The sequence below is a fragment of the Urocitellus parryii genome, chromosome 4 (genome assembly GCF_045843805.1).
Source record: "Urocitellus parryii isolate mUroPar1 chromosome 4, mUroPar1.hap1, whole genome shotgun sequence".
Classification (NCBI taxonomy): domain Eukaryota; kingdom Metazoa; phylum Chordata; class Mammalia; order Rodentia; family Sciuridae; genus Urocitellus; species Urocitellus parryii.
Window position 1 is genome coordinate 78,841,532 of NC_135534.1, and position 25,077 is coordinate 78,866,608.

General features: G+C 33.5%; 1 protein-coding gene across 3 annotated transcripts in view; it reads left to right on the forward strand.

Annotated features, from left to right (window-relative positions):
• The window catches only part of LOC113191694 (Putative N-acetylated-alpha-linked acidic dipeptidase), a 46,472-nt gene that overhangs the window by 17,982 nt on the left and 3,413 nt on the right, over nucleotides 1–25,077 (forward strand). For 2 of the 3 annotated variants that reach the window (XM_077797675.1, XM_077797676.1), the window contains exons 6-17: nucleotides 399–585; nucleotides 3,203–3,296; nucleotides 7,675–7,773; nucleotides 8,131–8,216; nucleotides 9,347–9,466; nucleotides 12,058–12,140; nucleotides 13,496–13,559; nucleotides 17,228–17,295; nucleotides 19,848–19,939; nucleotides 20,720–20,810; nucleotides 22,642–22,906; nucleotides 23,188–23,269. In XM_077797675.1, the coding sequence (XP_077653801.1) occupies nucleotides 399–585; nucleotides 3,203–3,296; nucleotides 7,675–7,773; nucleotides 8,131–8,216; nucleotides 9,347–9,466; nucleotides 12,058–12,140; nucleotides 13,496–13,559; nucleotides 17,228–17,295; nucleotides 19,848–19,939; nucleotides 20,720–20,810; nucleotides 22,642–22,906; nucleotides 23,188–23,269 (1,331 nt within the window). The remainder of the gene's footprint in view (nucleotides 1–398; nucleotides 586–3,202; nucleotides 3,297–7,674; nucleotides 7,774–8,130; nucleotides 8,217–9,346; nucleotides 9,467–12,057; nucleotides 12,141–13,495; nucleotides 13,560–17,227; nucleotides 17,296–19,847; nucleotides 19,940–20,719; nucleotides 20,811–22,641; nucleotides 22,907–23,187; nucleotides 23,270–25,077) is intronic. The other variant, XM_077797677.1, reaches the window with a different exon arrangement.

Here is a 25,077-nt window from a genome sequence, read left to right on the forward strand (position 1 = left end):
ACATAGTAGTTTTAAATTAATGTCACTTGACTTTTTAATTTTTAAAAAATTTTTTTGGAAAATAAATTTAAAAATATTCACTTCAACTATAGAACTAGGAGGAATCTGCCCGAGGAGTCTACTTGCTCTATATACTTCCAGAGCATCAAAAGGAAACACCAAGTACTCACTACTAGTATCTGGATATTTTCCAAATCTGTTCTGAGAACTGATCCATTTTTAGAACCTGAAGTAGAAAAAAGAAAAAACTACTTCTCTGAATAAGTTCTTTGTTGTAAGCCTAATGAGAAAGGCTTGAACATAAAGCTCAGTTACTCATTTACGAGTAGTTTTGAAAATTGTTACTACCAAATCCGGGGCAACCAATTAACATAAGAGAAGTACACTCTATTTCCTAGGTTAAAAACGCCCAGCTGGCAGGGGCCAAAGCCGTCATTCTGTACTCAGACCCCGCAGACTATTTTGCTCCTGGTGTACAGTCCTATCCAGATGGTTGGAATCTTCCTGGAGGTGGTGTCCAGCGTGGAAATATCTTAAATCTTAATGGTGCAGGGGACCCTCTCACCCCTGGCTACCCAGCAAATGGTGAGTGATAAGGCCTCAGTCATTACAGGACACTTAGCTACATTTTAAAGTGATTTTATTTAAGGATTTTCTTTGACACAAAGGACTGAGAAAATATATATATATATATATTTAAATTTTATCTAGGAATGATAGAGTTTCTGAAGATTATTGGTTCAGCTTCCTTATTTATTATTTGAAATCCTTGTGACTAATAGGTTTTGGAATTCAGACTTCCAATTGTTTAAAAAGTAACATGGTACATATACCATATAATTCATAATACCTACTTGGGAGGCTGGAACAGAACACCAGAAACCAGTATATAAACATTATTTGCATCAAACTGTATGAATGCTGATACTAAGTGGGGTAAATATAGAATATAAATAGACTCATCTGCTCAAGTGAGTTTTGCTATCAAATAACTTCAGGCTATATTGGTTTTATTGTCAAATACATTTACCCTAAATTCATAGTTCGCACAGATTTTTTTTTTTGCTTTTACCATTGACCAGAGAAAGAGAAGAGAAAATTTTATAACATCTTTAAATGAAAAGATAGAATCTAGAACCCCTGAAAGACACCTATCTTTTTTAAAAAATATTTTTGTTAGTTGTAGGTGGACACAATACCTTTTATTTTATTTATTTTTATGGGGTGCTGAGGACTGAACCCAGGGTATTACAGGTGCTATGCAAACACACTACCACTGAGCTATTACCCCAGTCCTAGACACTTGTCTCTGTTGCTGCATGATGATAGCAGTGATGGATGTGAAGGAGTATCTCCTACATGCCAGCACTGTACATGCATCAACAACCCCAAAAGCCAGGAGGCATTATCTCTGTTGCCAGGGGAGGAAACTGTGACTAGAAGAGGTAAGCTGTCTGCAAGAGATAAACAACTACTTAGCAGGGAGTGGGATTCTAATTCAGGTACTCTGGCTGCAGAGTCTGTGTACTTGTGCTGAAATGCCACCTTGTAAAACATTAATAAAAGGAGCTCAATTATTTTAGGTGTACTCAACTATCTGAACATGTGTACAAAAATATGTAATCATTTAGTTTAGGTAGTTGCAAATTAACTAAATTTGCATAAATTAGTTGGCCAAAGCATCTTTGTCATTTACATATTTACTCTTTATCTGGGTTTTCCATCAAATCGTGGATTCCTCTGAAGCTTATGTACTGTTTTGCTTTGCAACTCTTCTGAGAATATGGTACATTGTCATAGATTCTTTGCTTTTTTAAAAAAGAATACACATTACCATATAGTAAAACCATATGAATCTGTCTAAAGTTTTTCCACCTTTTTATTCTCAAGTTTAAAAAAATGCAACTTCTTCCAAATAAAATGAGATTAACTGGAATGTTTCTGTTGATTATCTTCACATTTAAATGATGGGATTTTGGGGGAACCCATGTTATCCTTTGGAAGCTAGCATTTATTCAACTCCTTGGGTGCCTTTAAGTTTACCACTTCCTTTTAATTTTAGTTTCTACTATGGAATAGTTCTAACATATCCAAAGCAAAGATAGTCACCAACATATTGTCAACTTTGTTTCATCTGTCTAACACCCCCCTTTTGTTGAAAACATCGCCCCCTACACAGCATATCATTATGTCATTCTGCCCAAGAGAATAATAAGTTTTTGAGATAAGTTTCTTATTAGATAATTTCAAAACCTGGTGGGGAGAGGGGAAGGAAAATATAGACCTAATTTTTCTTAAGCCTGAATAAATGTCAGAATATTATTTTGCAGTAAAATTTATATGCAATAAAATGCACAGATCTTAAATTCAGTTCAATGTATTTTTCTATTTTAAATTTTGTTTTTGCAGCACTGGGTATTGAATGCAGGGTCTTATGGTCTGGTTCATGTGCTAGGCAAGCACCCTATACTGAACCATGTCTCCAACTCCAGTTCAATGAACTTTGAAAATTGTATGCATTCATGTCACCCAAAATTAAACGACATTTTTATGATGTTCAGAGTGTTCCCCTATGCTCTTTCCCAGTCAATTTGCACTTCATCCCCCCAAAGCAATGACATTTTGATATCTAGCATCTTACATTAGTTTGCCTCATTTTGATGTTCATATAAATGGAATCAGACAGTAGATGCTCTTTTTTGTTTCACATATTTCTCTCAGTATAATGAGTTTAGATTTTCCATATTATTTTGCATACCAGTAACCTGTTCCTTTTAACAACGGAATGGCATTCTATTGTTGGATTATACAAGAATTATTTATTCTCCTGTGGTCAGAAATTTGTTAGATGATGTAAATGTGGCTGATTTAAACATTTTGTAAGGTTTTTTTTTTTGCACATATATTTTCATCTTTTTAAGGTGAATACCTAGCAGTGGAATTGCTGTGCCATAGTGCACATTTCTGCTAAAGGTCCCTTTCAAAAGAATTATCCCAAGTCATTGTCTAATTTATACTCTTAAAAGCAATGTAGGAGAGTTTAGTTGCTTTATGTTCTTGGTAACATTTGGAATTATCAGTTTTCTTTAACGATTTCCAATAGATCAAAATGAGAATGTGTTCAATATCATTTATAGACATCCACTTGAAAGGAATTGAGTTTTTATTGGAAATGTGTTTCTTTTTGTTGTTATTGTTTCAGAATATGCTTATAGGCATGATATTACAGAAGCTGTTGGTCTTCCAAATATTCCTGTTCATCCAATTGGATACTATGATGCACAAAGACTCCTTGAGTAAGTTTGCAAGAATAAATAATTGACTACTTGGTTATTTCCCATGATTGGTAGTTTTATCTTCATTTTTTTTCTGTATTGATTGTCTCTGAGATGGGTAGAGCATGTATCATGATTTTATAGAATAATGGTTTTGTTCTGGAATTTACATTATATGATTTATATTATATGATTATCCAATGTTTGCCAGTCACCTAAAGGAGCCTTTCTGATCTCTAACTGCAGGGAGCATAATTGATCAATTGCTCCAGCCATTATGCTTTGAAATCTACTGCTGAGTGTGGTAGGGTGCTTAGACAGACTCGTTCTGGAACCACAGGACTCCTCAGATATGAAACTTTGACTTGAGGACCTGTTGATAAGCTCAAATAGAAGCTGCACCATGGCCCCATCTTCCTCTTCTTCCTTCCCTTTCTCCTTTACTTTGCATCAGATCTGCACTGCAGTCTGCTGACTTTATGAGGCTTCCCTAGCTCCCATTTTGCCCTTAGTAAATCATAGTCTTTTCCCCTAATAAATCTCTTACTCATCTGTATTGCTTATTTCTTTTTTTTTGAAGGACCCAGAATAAAATAAAGTGAGAAATACTTCCATTGTGTTTTTATTCTCTTCCCTTTCTTTCTCTGCTTTCATTATTGAATCTTCTTCAAATATGTTACTGTTTAGCCTAGCATTGGAAAGCTTTCCCCTTTCTTGCCCCATTTTTTTTCCTATCTGAATGTCCCTTCTTGCCTTTTAGGAAAGGAGATGCCACTGATTTTTCTGAAAGTGAAGTTGGTAAAGACCAAAATATCTGGCCAGTCTGTCCTTTTTCTTCTTTGAGTACAAAGCATTCTTACTCCTTGTATTCTAGTATCTATGAGAAAGCGTTTTATGACCTAGCATGCAAGGCCCTCATTTATATAGGTGACCAGGCTGATATCTGGAGATTTGGAGGTATGTGTCCAATTTAAGAGGAGGTTAAGGAAGTACCCTGGATTTGTTTTGTTTTTCCCTTTGGCCCATGTTTTAGTCATCTTTTTTTTTTTTTTTTTTTTTTTTTTTTTTGCTGCAGTAACCAGAGGACCTGATGAGAACAATTAGAGGATGAAAAGTTTATCTGGGGACTCAGTCTCAGTCCATAGATGGCTGGCTCCATTCCTTGGGGCTTGAGGCAGAATATCATGGAGAAAGTGGTCATGGACTTCATATGGGGAAGGAGGGAGGGAGGAAGGGGAAGGAGAAAGAGAGAGAGAAGGAGAATGGGGGTGGGGAGGGGGAGAGAGAGAGAGAGAGAGAGAGAGAGAGAGAGAGAGACAGACAGAGACAGATAGACAGACAGACAGACACAACAAGGACAAAAAGGGAAGGCTGACCCCAGGGACCAACCCCTATCTAGCCACACTGTAATCCCTTCCAGGGATTAACAGTTACTACCCAGTTAATTCCTATCAGTGGATTAATTCACTAATTAGGGTAAACCTCTTATAACCCCAAAAATTCATCTCTAAACCTTATCCCATTTTTTTCACACATAAGTTTTTGGGGTACACCTAACATCTAAACCATAACAGGGCTTTAACTCTGTCACATCAGTTGTGATTTAGGATCAGGTACAATTTTTGAGTACAGTATGAACTATGGATTTATATAAACATATTAATAAATAAAATCTAAGAATTTATGAATTTAGACAGTGATAGTAATTGTAGCATAACTTGTAATATTCTAGAATCAAAATAAAACTTCAACAATCAATAAGTAGTCAAATATGTTACTGACTATGATAGTAAATGAAGTCACTAATAGATATAAGAATATTGTATAATATTCAATGATATGGAACATGATTGTGATACACTATTGAGTTAAAAAGGAAAATTTCAAATCAATGTATAAGATGGTCCAAGTTATATAAAAGTTTAAAAATGAACCCATTTTGTGTTTGTAATTAGGGAAAGAATGCATGAAACTGTTTCTGAAAGCTCAGTCCTGGTCCCTGATGCCAATCCAATAATGAGGGACACAGTTTTGAGAAAAAGGAAAAAGAGTTTATTGCTTTGCTAGCAAAGGAAAGGAGAAACACAGGGGACTCCTGTCCCAGACACTGATTCTGCCCATCTGCAGGAACAGAGGGCTTTAAAAGAGGTGATTCAAAAGCTACAGTCCACATTTTCTCTGTTGGAGTTGTAATTCACTTGTTAATTTGGAATATAATAATTTCTGAGATCTTCTGTCTCATTTACACACTCCTGCCAACAGGAATTTTAGTTGCATTTAGCAGGAGGCTAAATCATCTTCCCAGAAACCAAGTTCCAGTACTTTTCAAGCTTTTCTCTTAGGTACCTTAATCATACTCCAGCCAGACTTGTCACTAAGCCTTACACTTGCTCCATAGTTCTCTGCCTTCCTGCCTCTCTATATTATATCTTGTCCCTTGAGTGCCTTTTCCTTCACCTTCCCATTCCTATGTCTTGCTTATCCTTTAAAATATAACAAAGTGAAATCTCCTTTAGAAAGTTGTTCCTGATCCAACAAGTTGCATTAATCCTTTTTGTGCTTATTTTGTAGAACTCTGTATATTATCTGTCATGTTCTATTTCATATCATAGTTGGTTTTATATGTACCACCTTCTGAGTGACTTGGGAACTTTTTGGTGGAATGATCATGTGTTATACCTAGTTACATTCCTTGTCAAGTAGAACAAAGTACATTTAGAAAGGTAGACAATAAATGTTTCACAAATGGTCAAATAAAAATAAATATGCTATAGGAAACAGATTTAAGTCACTACTATTTATAAATATTTACAGAATATCTAACATCTATCAAATCCTTTCAGAGATCTTTTCAAAATTTATTCGTATTATCTGATATCTTTATAGAGTTTGACTAAAACCTCTGTTCTTTGTGAATGTGTGATATATCCTTTATCTGTTATTAGATTCTTACACATAACCATTTTTTTAATGTTCTGTTGTCTGTTTACCTGTCCTTGAGGGACCATCACCATTACAGCATATTTTATTGTTTTGTAAGAAAAGGGACTATTTATTTTCTTTTTTATGTTATAATACACAATTGCCTATTTTTCTTCTTGATGAATTTGCATTTTTTTTTGCTTTTCATGTTTATTTTGAAAAGGAAATACATTGAAAAAGTTATAACTTGAAACGATTTACAGTAAAAAAATTTCCTTTTATTCATTTCTATGAATGTTAATGTTAATGTTAATAATATTGGAGAAATATTTTGTATATGATCATGTATATGTATATTCTTCCCTTGCCTCCTACAACTTCTTTGCATATTTAATATTTGCTGTTTTAACTATGGATTATGTTTTCTAACAATGTAAAAATCCTCTTCATAGTACTAGATTATTTTGTGTGAAATTTATTGTACAAAAATAAATTACTATTGCTTGAAATTCTATTTATTAGCCAAACTTCCTAGTGAGATCGGGGGGAAATAGGATGTATTTACTCTCAAAGACTGTTTCTGCCCTACAACTAGATTTTCATCAAAATCTATTTATAGTAGAGGTAGAAATTGCTCACATTGCATTTTCAGTTTTCTAAGTTTGTCTTGGACCACATTCATCTATCTGCTGCTGTTCAGTTAAAATATGTTTTATTTCATGCCCAACCCAAGAAGTCAACCCTTACTCTGATACAGTAAAGGTAGCTGTATTGAAGGGAAATGACAAGAATCACACCATTTTATAAAAATTACCATATTACTTTTCTCAGTCTCCTACTAAAAGATTACAGTGAGCTGATAGCATGTATAGCTGTCCACATGAATCCTTCTACCTTTTCAAATTAAAAACAAAATAAAATAAAATAAAAAGCACGAAGCTTTTAGGGACATATGACTAAAGTAAAATTATTTTCTTTGATCTTCCTTTTTTACCAGATAGTTATGTGAAAACACACTTTGTAAGAGATGACAGTACAAAGATTTGGGAGTATATTTATCAGGGAAAATTCCAAAGAGTTATACATCAAGCTTTTTATTCAGAGCATACTCTGGAGAGCACTTCTAACATGTACTCTTGAGAGTAGTAGCACAAAGTTCAAATTCTAGTTGATAATTTAAATCTCAGCTGTACCACTTATCAGCACAAAACTTTGTGCATGTTACCTAATCACACTTAGCCTCATGCTTCTCATCTGTGAATTGGGAAAAATAATGGAACCTACTTTATAAGGCTTGTAGTAAGGATTAAATGGCATACTATATTCAAAATGTTTTACATGACACCTCTCTCATAGAAGCTATTGTAAACAAATGCTCAAGAAAGTAAATTCATTGACACTTATAACTTGTTGAATAAAGTAAAAGTTTTCCTCCAGCTAATAATGATATTTTTTTTTCCCTTTTTTGGTCCAACAGACACATGGGTGGCTCAGCACCACCAGATAGCAGCTGGAAAGGAGGTCTCAAAGTGCCTTATAATGTGGGTCCTGGCTTTACTGGAAACTTCTCTACACAGTTAAGAGAATATTTTAATTTAACTCTTTAATACAGATCTTTTAAGAGACTAAAATTGTAGAGAATGACATAAAAAGTAAAATGTTTATAGCACCAGTAGGAAAAAAAACTAGAGGTTGAAGTGGGCCACACTTTTAGAGGGCTTGTGGCTCAACAGTAGAGTGCTCCACTAGCACATTCGAGGCCTGGTTTCCAGCCTCAGCACCACATAGAAATAAATAAAATAAAGGTAATGTGTCCAACTACAACTAGAAAAAAATGGCTAGTGTAATTTAAACAATGAAAGAAGATGTAAAAATTGTGGTGTTAATTTGATAACCAGTATTTTTGAGAATGTACCCTTTCTCTTTGCTTTAGAAAAGTCAAGATGCACATCCATTCCAAAAGTGAAGTGACAAGGATTTACAATGTGATTGGTACTCTCAGAGGAGCCATGGAACCAGGTAAATTATATGAAATGCAATATGATATTGTTATACATGTTGTGAAGAAAAGAAAAGTGGACCTAGCTTGGGTGGATGACTGAAGTGAGTGATAAACTATGAGTGTTTCAGTCAAAGAATTAAAGCAAGATGGGCAGGGAGAGACTTTTGAGGTGTTTCTCTTAGTTTTCTTGATTTGATTGCCATATATTTTACATAAGGAAATGTTTTAATGATGACTACAAACATCTGCACAAAAGGAAAAACTGAGAAAACTATGATAACCTTAAGTTAATGAATTCTTTCTAGAATGTTATTTTCTACAACTAAAGTAATTGACAATATCTAGACACATGCATTCCATAGTTTTTCAAATGATCTGCTGATTAATATATTTTATATATAGCCTTAGTTTAGTACATTTCAGTTCCATTGGAACTAATTGGTTGTACATTTCTTACTAAAATAGATAAAAGTAAATTTTATAGGCTTCTTCTTATAAGGGATCAAGAATGTTAATATCCTTCTAGTGAGTACTGAACAATGTATAACTAGCTCTTAATTGCATCTTATTTTGTATGGGCAATGTGCTAAACATTGGGACTGAAAGAATAATAAAGACCTGGGATGAGGGGCCCCTACTTTGTAAGGAGAGCCATACATTCAATTGTAATCTGTGTTTTATCAGATGTGGAAAGTTGCCCTGAGAACTGGGTAGACAGAGCAATTCCCTTTTTTCTATGAGAGATAAAAGTTGAGAGAGGAAAAATTAGGACCTGTACCTTGAAAATTTGTAAGAGTAGAAAGTACAGAACTGTGTTTTTTCACTCTGAAAATGTTGGATGGATAGTGGTAAGGTAAGAGAGAGTAATAGAGAATTGAAAAGGTGGATAAAGATAAATGTATATAATTGTTCATATACTTTTGATTACAGTAATATATTGAGGTATGCATTTTCTCTATCACATTCATACTTTCTTCATATAGAGGAAACATATTAAAATCAGATCAAACAGCACATTTGCACAAGATTTCAAGAAACTTGCTATTTTTCTTGAGTTGTGAGTGCTTCGTGTTTAGATATTGTTGAATCATTTGCAATTTACTCCATTATTGACCTAAAGCCACAGCCTTGCAATGTTGGTTTCTAGACAGATATGTCATTCTTGGAGGTCACCGAGACTCATGGGTCTTTGGGGGCATTGACCCTCAGAGTGGAGCAGCTGTTGTTCATGAAATTGTGAGGAGCTTTGGAAAACTGAAAAAGGAAGGTAATATAAACAAAAATTAAAAGAACAGTCTCTTTGAATTCTCAACTAAGTCTTCTGTAGTGTTAATTTGAAAATACCATCTTAGCTGTTACTATATATTGATCAAAATAGAAGACAGCCATTATTATTAGATAATTTATTTATTAATTTTAATTTATTACAGACTATGGTATTATTGGTAGCATGAATTAAATGATAATCTAACATGAAGTAATTGCACTGTTCTTGGCTGCTCTTGGTAACCAAGATGATGTAGCCAGGTTCTTCCATAAAAGGTCATAAGCCAAAGCTTTCCTGTCAGAGAGCTGCAAACAGAAATTCCTGGGCTCCTTCAGTCTCACTCCTCAGGTCATGAAGACTAAGGATATAGAAGCTATGCCCAGAGAAATACTAATCTGGCTGTCTAATGGGATTCTGCTCCCTGTAGGGTGTCTGTTCTCTCCTATTCTCATCCATATGCTTAGAATCACTGATTCAGTCATTTTAGAATCTTCATATGAAAACCAAAATAAAAAATGTAGTTTTAATGATTTTCAAAGTAATTTTTATACCTTGAGAGCAGCAAGTCTATTCTCTTTTCTGACCCTGCAAACCAGGTGTCTGAGCGCTATAAGATGCAAACATTATATTTAAGCAACAGTAAAAACAACAGTGAAAGTATGTTTAGTTTGCATGCTATTTATTTTCTTTGAGAAACAGTGTTCTCATATAAATGACTCATTTTGACTTTATAACAACCAGGGAGATGTTTATGTAGTTATTTTAGTATTTCTTTTACAGATAAGTTAACCAAGTTTAGAGAATTAAATAATTTCCCCAGGGTCATGTAGGTAATATGTGGCCCAGTGAGAAAATCAGAGTTTAGACTGAAATTTCTGGGTACTGGTTCACAAAACCATGTTGTCTCTAATTAAAATGAAATACAAGGGTTCTCCATTCTCTTCTCCACAGAAATATCTTAGGTTTTAAGAAAATAAACCAATGGAGACCTGAATTTACATATTAAATAAATTAGTAGTGTTTAATCTTATTACAAAAAAACTTTATGATTTTAGTCAGGCATCATGGTGTACATCTATAATCCCAGGAGTTCAGGAGGCTGAGACAAAGAATCACAAATTCAAAGCCTTAGTAAGTCCCTAAACAATTTAGTGAGACTGTGTCTCTAAATAAAAATGTAAAAAAGGGCTGGGGATGTGACTTACTGATTAAGTGCCCCCTAGGTTCAATCCTTAGTTTGACTCTCCCACACATTAAAGTTTCATGATTTGATATGACACTGGAAAATCCCTATGATAAATGCAAAACATGTCTGTGGCAATTATAGAGTATGCTGAAACAATGAAATTATAAGGAATAATAATAGGAAATTTGAATAATGCTGTTAAAATCTTGATAAAAACAGGACGTTAAATTCAACAGCTATAGGATAAGCATTCTTTTTTGGGATGTGTGTATGTGTGTGTAGACACATTTTAATATAGCTTATTTAGCAACTAAAATATAAACATAAGCCAGGATAAATATTCCTAATAAATACACATGAAATATTTACTGACAATGACAGCTTAGAATTTTGTGATCACTAGGTGCTTTTTGAGCATTGCTCCATTTAACCCCCAATAGTCAAGTAGTGACTTCACATTTACTCTGTTATCCTGGTGTGATGAGGAGATAGACTTGGTCAGTTTGAATAACTCACCTCATGACACCTCTTGTAAGTGAGAGAATCAAGATTTGAACAAGATCTTTCTTTAACACTGAGGCTAGAGTCTTACTGCCCAGCCACATGACCTCCCCCACTGAATTACACATATTTCAGCAGCAACAGCCATTGCTGTTGCTAATGGAGTCCCTGTTCACTAATTCTACCAGAGGCTGGTGTGAAATCACACTGAGCATCTGTTTATGTGATGTCAGAACCACAGGGAGGAGTTGGAAATGATTTTTCAGTTCCATGGGTTGTCAGAACACTGGCTGCACCTAGCAATATCTTCTTTCCACTTAGGCAACTGCAGAACAGAAAGCAGAACAGAAAGCCTTCCTATGCATAGCCAATTATCAAAAATTTATTAGAATATTTTATGGCTTTTTAAAGACTATTATTGTGTCTTTATTTCTCCCTTTTTAATCATGCTATTTCATTTTGACAAATCACCTTTAAAATCTTACAAAAGGAAATTATTATTATTTTTTTTTGGGGGGGTGCTACTACAGATTAATTCAGGGGCACTTGACCACTGAGCCACATTCCCAGCCCTATTTAGAATTTTATTTAGAGACAGGGTCTCACTGAATTTTTAGTGCCTCATGGTTGCTGAGATTTGCTTAGAAGTTGTGATTCTCCTGTCTCAGCCTCCTGAGCTATTAGGATTATAAGTATGAGCCACAAAGCCTAGCCCATTATGATTCTTAAATTCAAAATTCACCCTTCCTAATCAACAAATGATGCTTTCATTTTTTTCTTTTCTTTCTTTCTTTCTTTTTTTTTTTTTTGTATTTGTTTATTTTCCCCCATTTGGCCTTTATAATGTCTTGGGTACAGTATGTATTTTCCCCAGTATTTATATACATATACATATATATTTTAGGATGGAGGCCTAGAAGAACAATTTTGTTTGCAAGCTGGGATGCAGAAGAATTTGGTCTTCTTGGTTCTACTGAGTGGGCAGAGGTTAGTGAATAATTTGCTACAATGTTAAATTTCATATTTTATAGTAACAAAGCAGTGGCCTGGGATGTAGATCAGTTGTAGAGCACTGGCTTAGTGTGCACAAGTTCGGGGATTTGATCTCCAGCACCACAAAACAAACCAAAACAAAGCAATTTGGACTTAATAGTTAAATCTGTAAAAATAACAGGTGAATACAGTGAGAAAATGCTCAAGCTTTTTTTTTTTTTTTTTTAAATCTTAAGGGATAAATCCCTGCTCAAAACTCAAGAAAAAAGTATCTTCACTAAAGATCTAAATTTTGTTTTTTAGAGATACAATGTTAATTGTTGAAATTAATTTATCTCTATTTTCTGAATTTATCTCTATTTTCTGGAAGCATAATAGTAAATAAATTGATATACTGTAAACTTTCATTTTCCTTGGTGGGGGAGGGGAGCAGAAATAGTGTTTTCATAGAATGTGGGGTAAAGCTTTTATATATATATATATATATATATAATATTTTTTTTTTTAGTTGAAGGTGGACACAGTATCTTTATTTCATTTTTATATGGTGCTGAGGATCTATCCCAGTGCCTCAGGCATGCTAGGCAAGCTGTCTACCACTGAGCTACAACCTCAGCCCTGTGGTAAAGCTTTTTACAAGAAAGATTTATGATGGTATCAGAAAAAGCCTAAATGTTTTCAGGATCTGATTTGCCCCTTTCAAATTATTTATATCATTCAGAGTTACATATTTATTTTCATTTTTATGTTATATTCAGAATGCTTAGGAAATTACATATTTTAGAGACTCAAAATCTACATTAATATCTCAAAAACATTTTGCTATACTTCCTGATAGTGTTCTAAAAGTGTTCAATTATCAACATTTACCAGTAGGTGGAGTGATCCTACAAGATAACTTGACTTCATGTCTACAGGATTCAACTTTTAAATTTTTCAAGCTGATTTTGAAATAGCTTATTCAATGTGAATGGGTCAATATTTTCTACTTCAATAATGAGATATTTGTAGGAAGATTTTCACTCAAACGTCTCCTAGGTCATTGCATGTTTGCTGAGAGAATTTTTAAACTTATCTATGGACAAACTACAGTATGATTTAGAAATTCACTTCTTTTCCGTATACGTAAATATGTGGACAGTTTCATCTTAAATGTTAGTTTTTTAAAGTTTTGTTTGTTGTTTCTAACTGGTAACCTTCATTGAATTCTTTCAAGCCAACTCTCTTTTGAGAGTCTTATATGCTAAATTTGTTAATATGGGCCTGTTTCATTCAGAAATTTATATTTAATGGGAGGGTGGTTATGTTGATATGTTTAAAGGTGGATTTTTCTTGTCTTTTTGTGATAGGAGAATTCCAGACTCCTTCAAGATCGTGGAGTGGCCTATATTAATGCTGATTCCTCTATAGAAGGTGAATGTAGTTGTCCTCATTAAAAAAAATAAAAAATGATTGTATTAGAGATAGCAATTCAATTTATATCCTAACCAGGAAAGCAACCCTTGAACATATGTTTAAGAAATATGCTTCTGGTCTGTCTCACTGCTGCCTTTAACTCTGGAAAGTATGTGAGCCCTAAGTCAGAGAATTTTTTTTTTTTTCCCCATTTGCTTTATACTCTAGAGTGCTGATTCAGGGAAGCAGCATTCTATGATAATAACCTATGCCAGATTATCTTAAATATAGCAGAAATTTATCTAATATCTTTTGATGAGTAAATGAGGAGCATAGTTTTATAATTTAGAATATAAAGTTATTCTCATGATAATACACATATGCTTTTGAAAAAAAAATGCTGATTTCCAAGATTTCATCTTTCACCAAATGTTTTTATTTTTAAGTTTTTCTTTAATTCAACAATTAAGTCCAGTACATAACTGAATACTTCTCTGAACTTTTCAGGAATCCAGGGGAATCAGAGGTTAGGAAGGAATGGTCTTATATTTGGGAGTTCATGGATCACATATATGGTAAAATAAATCAGTCTTGGCTTATAATCAGGTACTAAAAGGGATATTTAATCATTCTGCTCTTGGCAGTTTGAAGAGGAGAATAGTAACTACTTGAGACCAGCAGTAAGAAAGGGGGTAAGCATTTGAGACAGGTCTTGAATAATGTGTATGCTTTTTTAAAAGCAGAGAGTCCAACTAAGAGACATTTCTAGTTGAGTTTCATGACAATGAAGCAACCCATTGACACTGTACTCCACCTCACTGATCCCTTCTGCTCCTTGACCAAAAACAACAGCTGCTGTTCTCTGTACTCAGTTGCTCTTCAACACACTCTCTCTGCTTAATTCTTTTCCTGACAGTCTCCCCTGAAATGTTGCTTTTTCGGGGAGGCCATATCATTGCAGCACTCATCATTGTCATTTGTTTTATAAACTGCCTCTCTCAATAAATAATGCTCTTTAGCAGTATCTTGCCTGCTCAATCCTGGATTCTTAATTTCTTATTAAGTAAGTTTTTATGGCATGGTTGCTGAAAGTGAAGAAATAAATAGGTGAAGATTGGCTGGGGTTGTAGCTCAGTGGTAGAGCACCCACCTAGCATGTGTGAGGTACTGTGTTCAATCCTCAGTACCACATTAAAAAAATAAAAAGATGAAGGTATTGTATCATCTAAGAAAAAAAAAAAAGAAAAACGTGAAGAGTGAACTTTTAGAATATTTTCCTTAATGTGTTAGAATTTAGGAGAACAAACTTATTGTAGATTTGCCATGTTAACAATTGGAATACAGTACCTTATTTATCTATCTATTTTTGGCTTCTATTTTTTAAAATGTTTAAAATTTGTCCCTTTTACATATACATGACAGTAGAGTATATTTTGACATATTGTACATACATGGACGATAACTTATTCTAATTTTGGTCTCATTCTTGTGGTTGTACATGATGTGAAGTTACACTGGTTGTGTATTCCTATCTGAACATTGGAAAGTTATGTCCAATTCGTTCCATTGTCTTTGCTATTTCTGTCCCCCTCCCTTCCCTTTATTTTTAATTGTCTAATCTACTGAACTTCTGAAATATAGCACTTTGATGGAGTTAGTTTGGCATTTATACTTCTTTGTCCATGTGTCTGAGCTACATTGTCCTAAGTTCATTTACAGGGGTGCATTTCACCCATCATTTCCTCCTCCTCTTGGACTAATGTGATGGCCTGGCCTTTCACAACAGACTTCCTGAATTTATTCCTCTCCCTGCCACTTCCTTCTTATGTGACTTCAGGTTATTGCTTTCTACATCTATTCCTCACTTCTAAATAGATTACTGAGAGCACCTGTCTCCAAGGGTGAATTACTAAGGCAAAAGGAGTTAATGATGGCAGAGCTCCCAGACCTTCCTTGCAGAGTAAATGTTCAAAAAAGTTAATCTTGATTCTTATTGTTACTACTACTTAAAATATATGAACAGATGAAACATTTGTGCCCTACAGAATGAATACTCCAAACACCGTCTTCAAATAAACAATATTCTTTTTATTGTAGTTTTTAAGATTTGATTTTTCATGTATTTTTTAAAATTAGTGGGTTTAGCTGATTTACAACATCTGCCTGGAATTGTTTCTTTGTATTCTTGTAGTTTTCAGGATTAAGAAGAAAGGATCTAATATGTGATTGGATCATCACTAATCTCATTTTGTTTTATATTAAAATTTTTGTTAAATTCCCATTTCTCAAATAATACAATAAACCATATTCTTAAGTTTCTTATGTTAAGATACAAAATTTACAGATAAAGGAAATTCCAGTCATGAACCACTCTTAAACTTAATACCTTCTCTATAGTCTTCGATTGGAGGTGTTTCCCTCATGTTGATATCCAGAATATAATTTAGCTCAAGCAAAAGTGGAACAGGTGCTGTTTCAAGTGCTTTATAGGTAAACATTTATTTAATACAATGACCCTGTGGTTTTTTATCGTCATTGTACAGGAGACAAAACTGAGACTCAGACATAAAGTAACTTTCCCAAGGTCACAAAGCCAGTGAAGGTTGAGGTTATACCCACACTCTGCTCTTTCAGCTGTATTTTCTAACCACTACATGTCATTTCCTATCCCTACTTCATACAGGTTTTGGGTATCATATTATACCTAAGTGGTTCTACAAGTTACCTTTTAATTCAGCAACATCTTATAGAAAGCTTTTCATGTGGCCATTGAACATTGGTTTACTTCACTTTAAAAACCAAAACAACAACAAGGATGACAACAACAACAAAAAAATCTCACAAAAAGCCAAACAACAACAAAAGAACTTCTACAATATTTTCAGTCGAATATATCAATTCTCTAAATGAAGGTCAGATTGTTTCAGCTTGTTGCAGAAAATATCCTTCATCTGCAGCTTTTTTTCTGTATAAGGAGAATGAAGGGTAAACCCAGCCGCCCTCAACTCCTGCAGGAAGAATGGAGAGTCCACCTCTTCTCTGTAGAATCAGCTCTAGAGCAGCTAGCTCACAATTTTATGTTCACAACAGATGTTTAATTTTATGTTCACAACAGATGGGTAATTGCTACAGTTCTGACTGTTGGAAACACTAAGGATATATTAGCTAATAAAAGACCACCCTGGTTCCCATGGAACTTATGGCCCATTGGAAGGGCAAATAACAAAAAGACAACTATTTATTATATTAGATAGGTGAGGAATTTATGGAAAAAATAAACCAATGTCAGAGAGGAAGAATGTAGCCAGGATAGGGAGTGGAAGGAGCATGCTGTTTCAGATAAGATGGCCATAGGATATCTCTCAGAAAATGTAGCATCTTACTAGAGGAGGAATAAGTAGTATGGACTGGGAAATGCCGTGTGCAAAGGCCCCAAGGGAATATTCTTGGCAGAATGGAAAATAAAAACTTGGAGAGATGATGTGGGTTGTTTCATATACCATGCTGGGGGACATGAGGAAGATGATGGGTTTTATAGAGTGAGATCAGGAGCCATTCAAGAGTTTGAAATAAATAAATTTAGTTTTTGAAAGGATCATTTCCATCTAGGAAGTTAGCAGTGGTCTTTGAGTAAACAACTGAGAGAAATTAAATGAAAACCAATGTATCATTTTTCTGTCTTTCAGGAAACTACACCTTAAGAGTTGATTGTACACCACTGATGTATAGCTTGGTATACAATCTAACAAAAGAGGTAAAAAGAAATCTATCTATCTATCTATCTATCTATCTATCTATCTTAAGAAAATCTAACTTCTACAAATAATGTTTCCCTGAGGTGCCATTATGATGCTATTGTTGTTTTATATAACTCATCTTTTTTTTATTTAACAATCCACTCCACAGAATGTCACATCTAACATGCTGCCTACACACTACCTTGTCTCCCCCCACAACATATTGAGGCAGCCTGTATGTATCATTATGTTTACTATATTCTGTTTAAAAATGAGGAAACTGTTGAGAAATGATAGCCACCCTAGTCACCCAAGGTGTACAGTTGCTGAACTGGGACATTCTCCTATGGTTTATGTCCTTAATTTTACAACCAGTTTCTCCTTCTTAATATACTGTTCCCAATTAATTCAGGACTCAGGAAAACCAAATGTTCTAAATGATGGAGACAGAGTATACATTAAAAACAACAAATCATTTTGTGGCGGAGGCTAGATGAGACTAAGTAACTTCCTTCTCAACATTTGCCTTGGACTCTAATCCCCTGGCCTCAGTGAGCCTGAATGATACCTCAATGTTATCTTAATTGTCACAGCACAGAGGGCACTGAACTTGGTACAAAGGTGGATACCTAAATTTCTATAGGACAGGAATCTCTTTAACCTTCATACTCCATAACTCTGGTCCTAATCCAAGTTAGTAAGAATGAAGGGGGTTTGGCAAGACAGATTTTTGTTTCTGCTAACTGTCTGAAGTGAATGGAAAGAAAACAATAAGGACAACAGAAAACCTGTTCACTGAATAGAATCAGAAATAAACAATGTAATTTCCAAGAAAAACAATTTTTCAGGAGGAATTATAAGTTATAATACATGTCATTAAGCTTCAGTTTCAAAAGCATGAAATTTAACCATATAACTTCTATTGAAATTGAAAAATCAATTTGAAAACATTTATTAGTCTAGCATTTATGAGCTCCATTGTTTGGCTGGAGTTTTATAAATTACCACACAACATACAATATTTAAGTATCTGAGACCTGGTATTTCATAAATTCCCCCTATTCAAGTAATTCACAGTACATGCTAAGGAAACTTGGCAGTTATTTTTGTTTGCTAACTGAATTTGTGGACTCTGGTTATGATTGCAAAAATGTTGCTCTCTAGGTCAGGTTTGAAGTATGTGGTGCTTAAAAATTTTAATTTTCTTATTTGTTTTGGGAGAATAATTTGTAGTATTTCAAATTTTCCTGGTAAACTAACTACTTGGTGGTATATTTTTACACTGTTTAATATATACATGTGTGTGTGTGTGTGTGTGTGTGTGTGTGTGTGTGTGTATGTATATATATATATCCCCCCCTTTGGTTAATGGCGTTATCCTATTCCTTATGTAAAGTTTATAAATTATTAAATTATAAGCTTGAGTGATATAATTGCTTTTCATGTTTTAGAAATTTAACTTGTGTCCCTATAAACTTTTGCATATGCATCTCTTATAGCACATAGGATACTGATTTCCACATTTTCCTGGCCACCCCTACTGTAGAAAGTTTGTTATGTGCCTTATTGGTCTATGAATCCCTGGCATTTACAAAGCTCTTAAAAAATGTAGGTGCTCCAAAAGGTATCTGAATTGCACTTGTTGAAAATTAGTTCATTTGACTCTCATTAATAGAAAATACAAACACTTTATACCATTATTGTTCAATTATCTGTAAATAACTGGAGAATGTTAGTTTAGTTTGCTGCCTAATTTTGGTACAACTTGTAATATTCTGGGTCTACCATTCCATAAAAATGTAGAATTGTAAAATAGGTCATGTTTTACTTCCTTATTTTTCTCATTTATGAAACCAGAAAATGAGTTTACACAAATAATTGGTTAAATAAAATATTTATATTATACTTTATATGCATATATACATATATTACTTAATGGCTTTGACAATCTTTCTGACAAGAAGAAGTCCTAAGAAGAATACATTCTGGGGGCTGGGATTGTGGCTCAGAGGGAAAGCACTCGCCTTGCATGCATGAGGTGCTGTTTTTGATCCTCAGCCCCACATAAAAATAAAATACAGATTTTGTGTCCTCCTATAACTAAAAATATAAATATTAAAAAAGAATATATTCCCTTACCAGTTCACTTCTTTTTATTTTCCTTTCTAAGAAAAGGGAAAATATATGGTTTTGAGAGTCACCTAGCCCAATTTCGAAAAGTAGACAAAACAAAATTATACATTTTCTAAAGAAAATGGTTTGATAATAATTTGATGTGGTCTTCTTTTCTATGCACCTTATGGATTTTTCTTAATGTAGTCATTCCCATACATAATAACATGAAAATTTCCGTTTAATGTCAGAAACTCATTATTGTAATTCATTTATTTATTCATTTGCTGCACCACTGAGTGACACCCCAACTCCACAGTTTTTAGGGACTGCTAATATAAAGATTGCATTTCTTGTTTTGTGTAACTATAATTAACTCCCTGGTTAACAACAGACATGTAAGTTTTACTGCATCTATTTTTTAAAGTATTTTCCTTTCTTCCATTAATTTGTGTAGCTTCAAAGCCCTGATGAAGGTTTTAAAGGCAAATCTCTTTATGAGAGCTGGAATAAAAAGAGTCCTTCACCTGAGTTCAGTGGCATGCCCAGGTAAAGAAAACAGCAACCCAGCTTTCTGCTCGATTTGATTTTTGTACTGGGATTGTTTAGAAAATATCAGAATATTTTCTTTCAATCATAAATTTAAAAATTAAATTTCAAAATGCTCTAGGATCAGATAAAACAAATGTTTAAGAGTCTCAAATCCAATATTACGATGTGTTTTGAAGTTAAATCTGTTGGCTATCAAAAAATGAGTGTTATTAGAAGGGGTACTTGCATATGGTACATAAATATAAAGTTAGAATAGAGATAATGGTAAAAAGTAATTCTCATCATATTTCTATCACCTCATCACTTGTCTTTTTTCTGAACACCACACAGTTAACAGATACTTTGGTTACTCTAATATTGAACACAAGCATTACTTCTGCATTGGTTGTATCCTCACAAGCAAGGGAAAAGAACTATCTCAGTTGTTTGAGAATGTTGATATCAACAACATGTATAATTTAAAGTAATAAAGGAATAATTTACATCTGAATTACCTGAAAAAACTGGTTACTTATTTCACTTTATCACATACCACAAATACAGATGTTAAATGAAATAATCTGAAGGAAAATATTTTCAAATTTCAGGAATGTCTTTTAAAAGGAACTTATAAACTAGTCATAAAACTGGATATTTTGTGATCAAATTAATGTTTCTCTCATTCTTTTCTGAATGTTTAAGAGTGTCATAATAGGGATGGAGTTTAGTTTAATTGATCTTTAATCTAAAATTGATGAAAAATTACTCTAAAATAATTCTGTTTTTTCCCCCTAAAAGGATTAGTAAATTGGGGTCTGGTAATGATTTCGAGGTGTTCTTCCAAAGACTCGGAATTGCTTCAGGCAGAGCACGATATACTAAAGATTGGGTAATTGTCTTTCACTAAATTCTTCAAGATTATTTATGAATCTATTTTAGCCAAACAAATAATTTTGACTTCAAAGAGTGGCTCAAGCATTAAAGGAGGTGAGGAATATGAAGGCAGAAAGGAGACATGGTAGGGCTTTGCAGTGCTGGTCCTATGTGGGGTGGGTCCTGTATCTGATGTCTGAGCCCTTGTTCACTGCCCCTGGCCCCGGTACTCCTGACTGCAAACTTCTTTATGTTATATTAAATATTTTTTTCTATTTTATTTGGTGGCATTGCATTCATAAAGTCATTTAAGTCATATAGAAATTGTCTCTTAAAATGTTTATATTAGTGCATTATAGTTATATGTAAGATTTGGGTTCATTTTGATATAGTCATAGAGGCATGGAATATAATTTGTTCCATTTCAGTCCCTAATGCTTCTTCTTGCCCTCCACTGCTCCTTTCCCTTTTCATTTCTTCTAGTCTAATTACCATCCTTCTATTTATTTATCATTTTGTTAAAATCGGTGCTTTGTAGAACATAAAGGTGGAATGCAGCTATATGCACATGACATAATATCTTTACTTTTAATATCATTCAAAATTAATCCATATAAATACCTATATAAACATTTCTATTTTTATCTCTTATAGATCCAATTATTATATTAATCTTTAAAAAACAAGTGACATAATGCACAATGAAGATATGAGTCATATGCCATTCCTTTTGTTGTTGCTACTACTATAAGTTTATATTTTTATTTTTATCAAAATAACATAGATGCATAGTTTATAAAACCTCATAACTAAAACTAGTAGCTTCTTATATCAGTTTGGTACTTGTCCCACTTGATTTCTATTTGTCAGGTGAAAATTCTTTCAACTTTTACTTTTTAATATGTATCTACCTCCATCTTTATAAATTACCAACAACAAATAAATGATCAATATCAAAAATTCAAGCACTTTGGAAAATGATCAAAAGGCATAAATCAGCAGTTTGAAAAGCTTCTCTTTTTCTTTCTTTTTTCTTTTTTTTCTTTTCTTTCTTTCTTTCTTTCTTTCTTTTTTTTTTTTTTTTAATGTACTGAGAGCTGGGACCCATGGGATTTTACCACTGAACTGCATTCCCTGTCCCCTTTTTACAATTTTTAGTTTGAGGCAGGATCTTCCTAAGTTGCCCAGGCTAGCCTTGAACTTATGATCCTATTGCCTCAGCCTTCCAAGTTGCTGGGATTACAGGCATGCACCACTGTACCTAGATGAAAAGTCCTTCCTTCTTGGCTTTTTCTTATACTGTTGACTTTCCTTATACCTGTCTGACCATCCCTCCCTCTCCATAGTGAGATTCTGCATTTACTTCTGAACCCCTCACTGTTTGGACAGTCTACTTTTCCACACACTGTTCAGCAGAGAATAATTTTTTAATAGAATTTCAGTATTTAAAAAATACCACATATTTCCCTATATAATATTGTCATGTTTATTTACTTCCTTCTAATAGTTTGGTCTTCTTAAATTATTTTTATTCAAATGCAACACTTTTCTTGACTTTTCCTCAGTCTTCTAAAACATTTTCACATCTCTGCTATGCTTAAAGACAAGTCTGTAAGGTGACTCCAAAAGAATGTTTTTATAATATTGTTTATGTCACACATGCATATATTTTACTTACTACAAGCCTAGAGTGAGTTTAAATACTGTAATAGTAGACCCTTATTAAGTATCACATTGAGGTATTTAAGTACTTCCTTTTATTTATTATTGGTAAACATTAACAGTAAATTAAGTGCTATGTATTTTATTATAAGCTATCTTACAAGAGATATGTGTTTCTTTTGTAGAAAACACACAAATTCAGCAGCTATCCATTGTATCATAGTGTCTATGAAACATATGAGTTGGTGGAAAAATTTTATGATCCAACATTTAAATATCACCTCACCGTGGCCCAGGTTCGAGGAGGGATGGTGTTTGAATTGGCCAATTCCATAGTGCTTCCTTTTGACTGTCGAGATTATGCTGTAGTTTTAAAAAAGTATGCTGACAAAATCTACAATATTTCAATGAAACATCCACAGGAAATGAAAACATACAGTGTATCATTTGGTATGTTTCACGTCCTCTTTCCAATGTCATTATTTGTATGTTTCCAGTAATTTCTGAAATGCAATGACCTTCCTTAGGACATTTATTTTTTATTTTTGTTCTACATGATGAAGTATTCTGTTTACTTGTGCACATGTACTTTTCGTGTCATGACTGCTCATATACCTTGTAAGACACAAAAGAGGATGATCTTCTATATTCTCACTTTTTTTTTACCTATGTAACAACATCATTAGAAATTACATTCTTAAAGCTCTTGATGATTCCAACTTCTATTTCAGATGCACTGTTTTCTGCAGTAAAGAATTTTACAGAAATTGCTTCTAAGTTCAGCAAGAGACTTCAAGATTTAGACAAAAACAAGTAAGTTCTACATTTATTTATGTATATAATGGATATAATTAACAGGAAATACAAGTTGACATCTTGATTACAAAAGCATTTTTGGGACATTTTGACTGTGTTTGTGTCCACTCTACAGCACCCTATGCAGGGTTGCCTACCTCCTAAAGACCTATCTCTGACATTGCTTAGTGAACTGTGCTGCTCAGAGATGCCAGTGTCTTCTTGCTGCCAGCTGATGAGGTACAATTTACCACCTAAACACTGAAGGGTCCTCCATGTGTTACCCCAGATCTTTTTTTTTTTTAATCTCTTGTTCTTTCATTGTCTGTGCATCACACTTCAACCAAATTCTCTTATTTCCAAAAACATAACTTCTTTCTACCTCTTCTTGAAGTTATTACCTCCATGCAGAAATCCTCATCTGCACCTCCTGCTGGTAAAATTCAATTTATCCAGAATAGGAATTAATTTGAAACCATTATTTATGTTAAACATTATATATGTGAAATTTATGTATGTTAAACATTAGGATTAATCCTATGTAAAATCATAAATGTAAAACAATTTGAACAAAATTTTAAAGTTGATAATGTGACAATACTAAAATACTATCAACTATGCAAACTATGCAAATGTCAAGACTCAGCATAGAGTTCTTATACTTTAACTTAGCATTTCCACTTATTTTTTTCCTTAAGGATATTGTCTCAAGTTTTGATTAAAAAGATATTACCTAGAGAAAGATAAGAATTATAAAATTATAATATCAAATAAATAAAAACAACCTAATGCCCAGTAGGGAAAGAATTTACTGAAAGATCTCTACCAATTTGAACATTTTATAACCATTAAAAATAATCATTTCCCAACACCAGACACACAAAAAGCAAAGCAAAAATGATTCTTATAAATATTATGTATGTGAATATAATAACATGTGAGTTAAACCAAAAACATAAAAATTATGTAGGTTAACTTTTTGACCAAACAGAAAAACTTCAGAGGGAAGCAATTAGTATAATAATTGTGTTATATTGACACTAGTATATAGAGAAAAGATTTTTTATCCTTTATATTTTTCACCAAGTTTTTTATGTATAAAAAATAAGAGAAATGCCTTTTTAAGGGGATCCCAAACACCATGTATTCTACAAAACTGATTTTTCTATCTTTAAAACAAATGATGTTTCCTTCTCTGACAGACTACCTCATGGCTTGAATTATGTTTTCTGATGGAACTCAGCTTGACTATCCTTGAGTATTTCTATTTGTTCCTGTCCTCTTTATATGATAATTAAGATACAGTGTGTGTCTTTCTTTGATGTTTAGGGATCCTGGAACACCTGTATGTTGCATATAATAACAGTAAATGTCAAATAAGGAAATAAAGTGCAGGTGGAGTTTCTAGACTGAAACTTTGAAATCTAAAAAGACACTTCTGGCCCTGTTTTTCTTACATCAATGTTTTTGCTCATCAGAGAACATGAGGTGTTGACTCTAGTACCTTCAGGCTTACATAATAGTCAACCTTAAAATATATAATTCTCTTATCCTTTCTGGAGAGGCTGGCATGCTCCAGGAGTGAAAAGACTGTTTACTTAGCTGTCTTGAGTATTAGCAACCCAGGGTTACTCCAAGTTGAATTCAGTTACTATACAAAGAACCTATGAAGACTTTTAGTGGTAGCCACAAGATGAGAAATCCAGACAGAGAAAGGGAGAGATAGAAATAGAGATAGAGATGGAGATGGAGACAAGAGAGAGAAATATAGTTGGGTAAGAGGAAAGGAGAGAAATAGAGAAGGAGAAATAAAAAGAAGTAAGTGT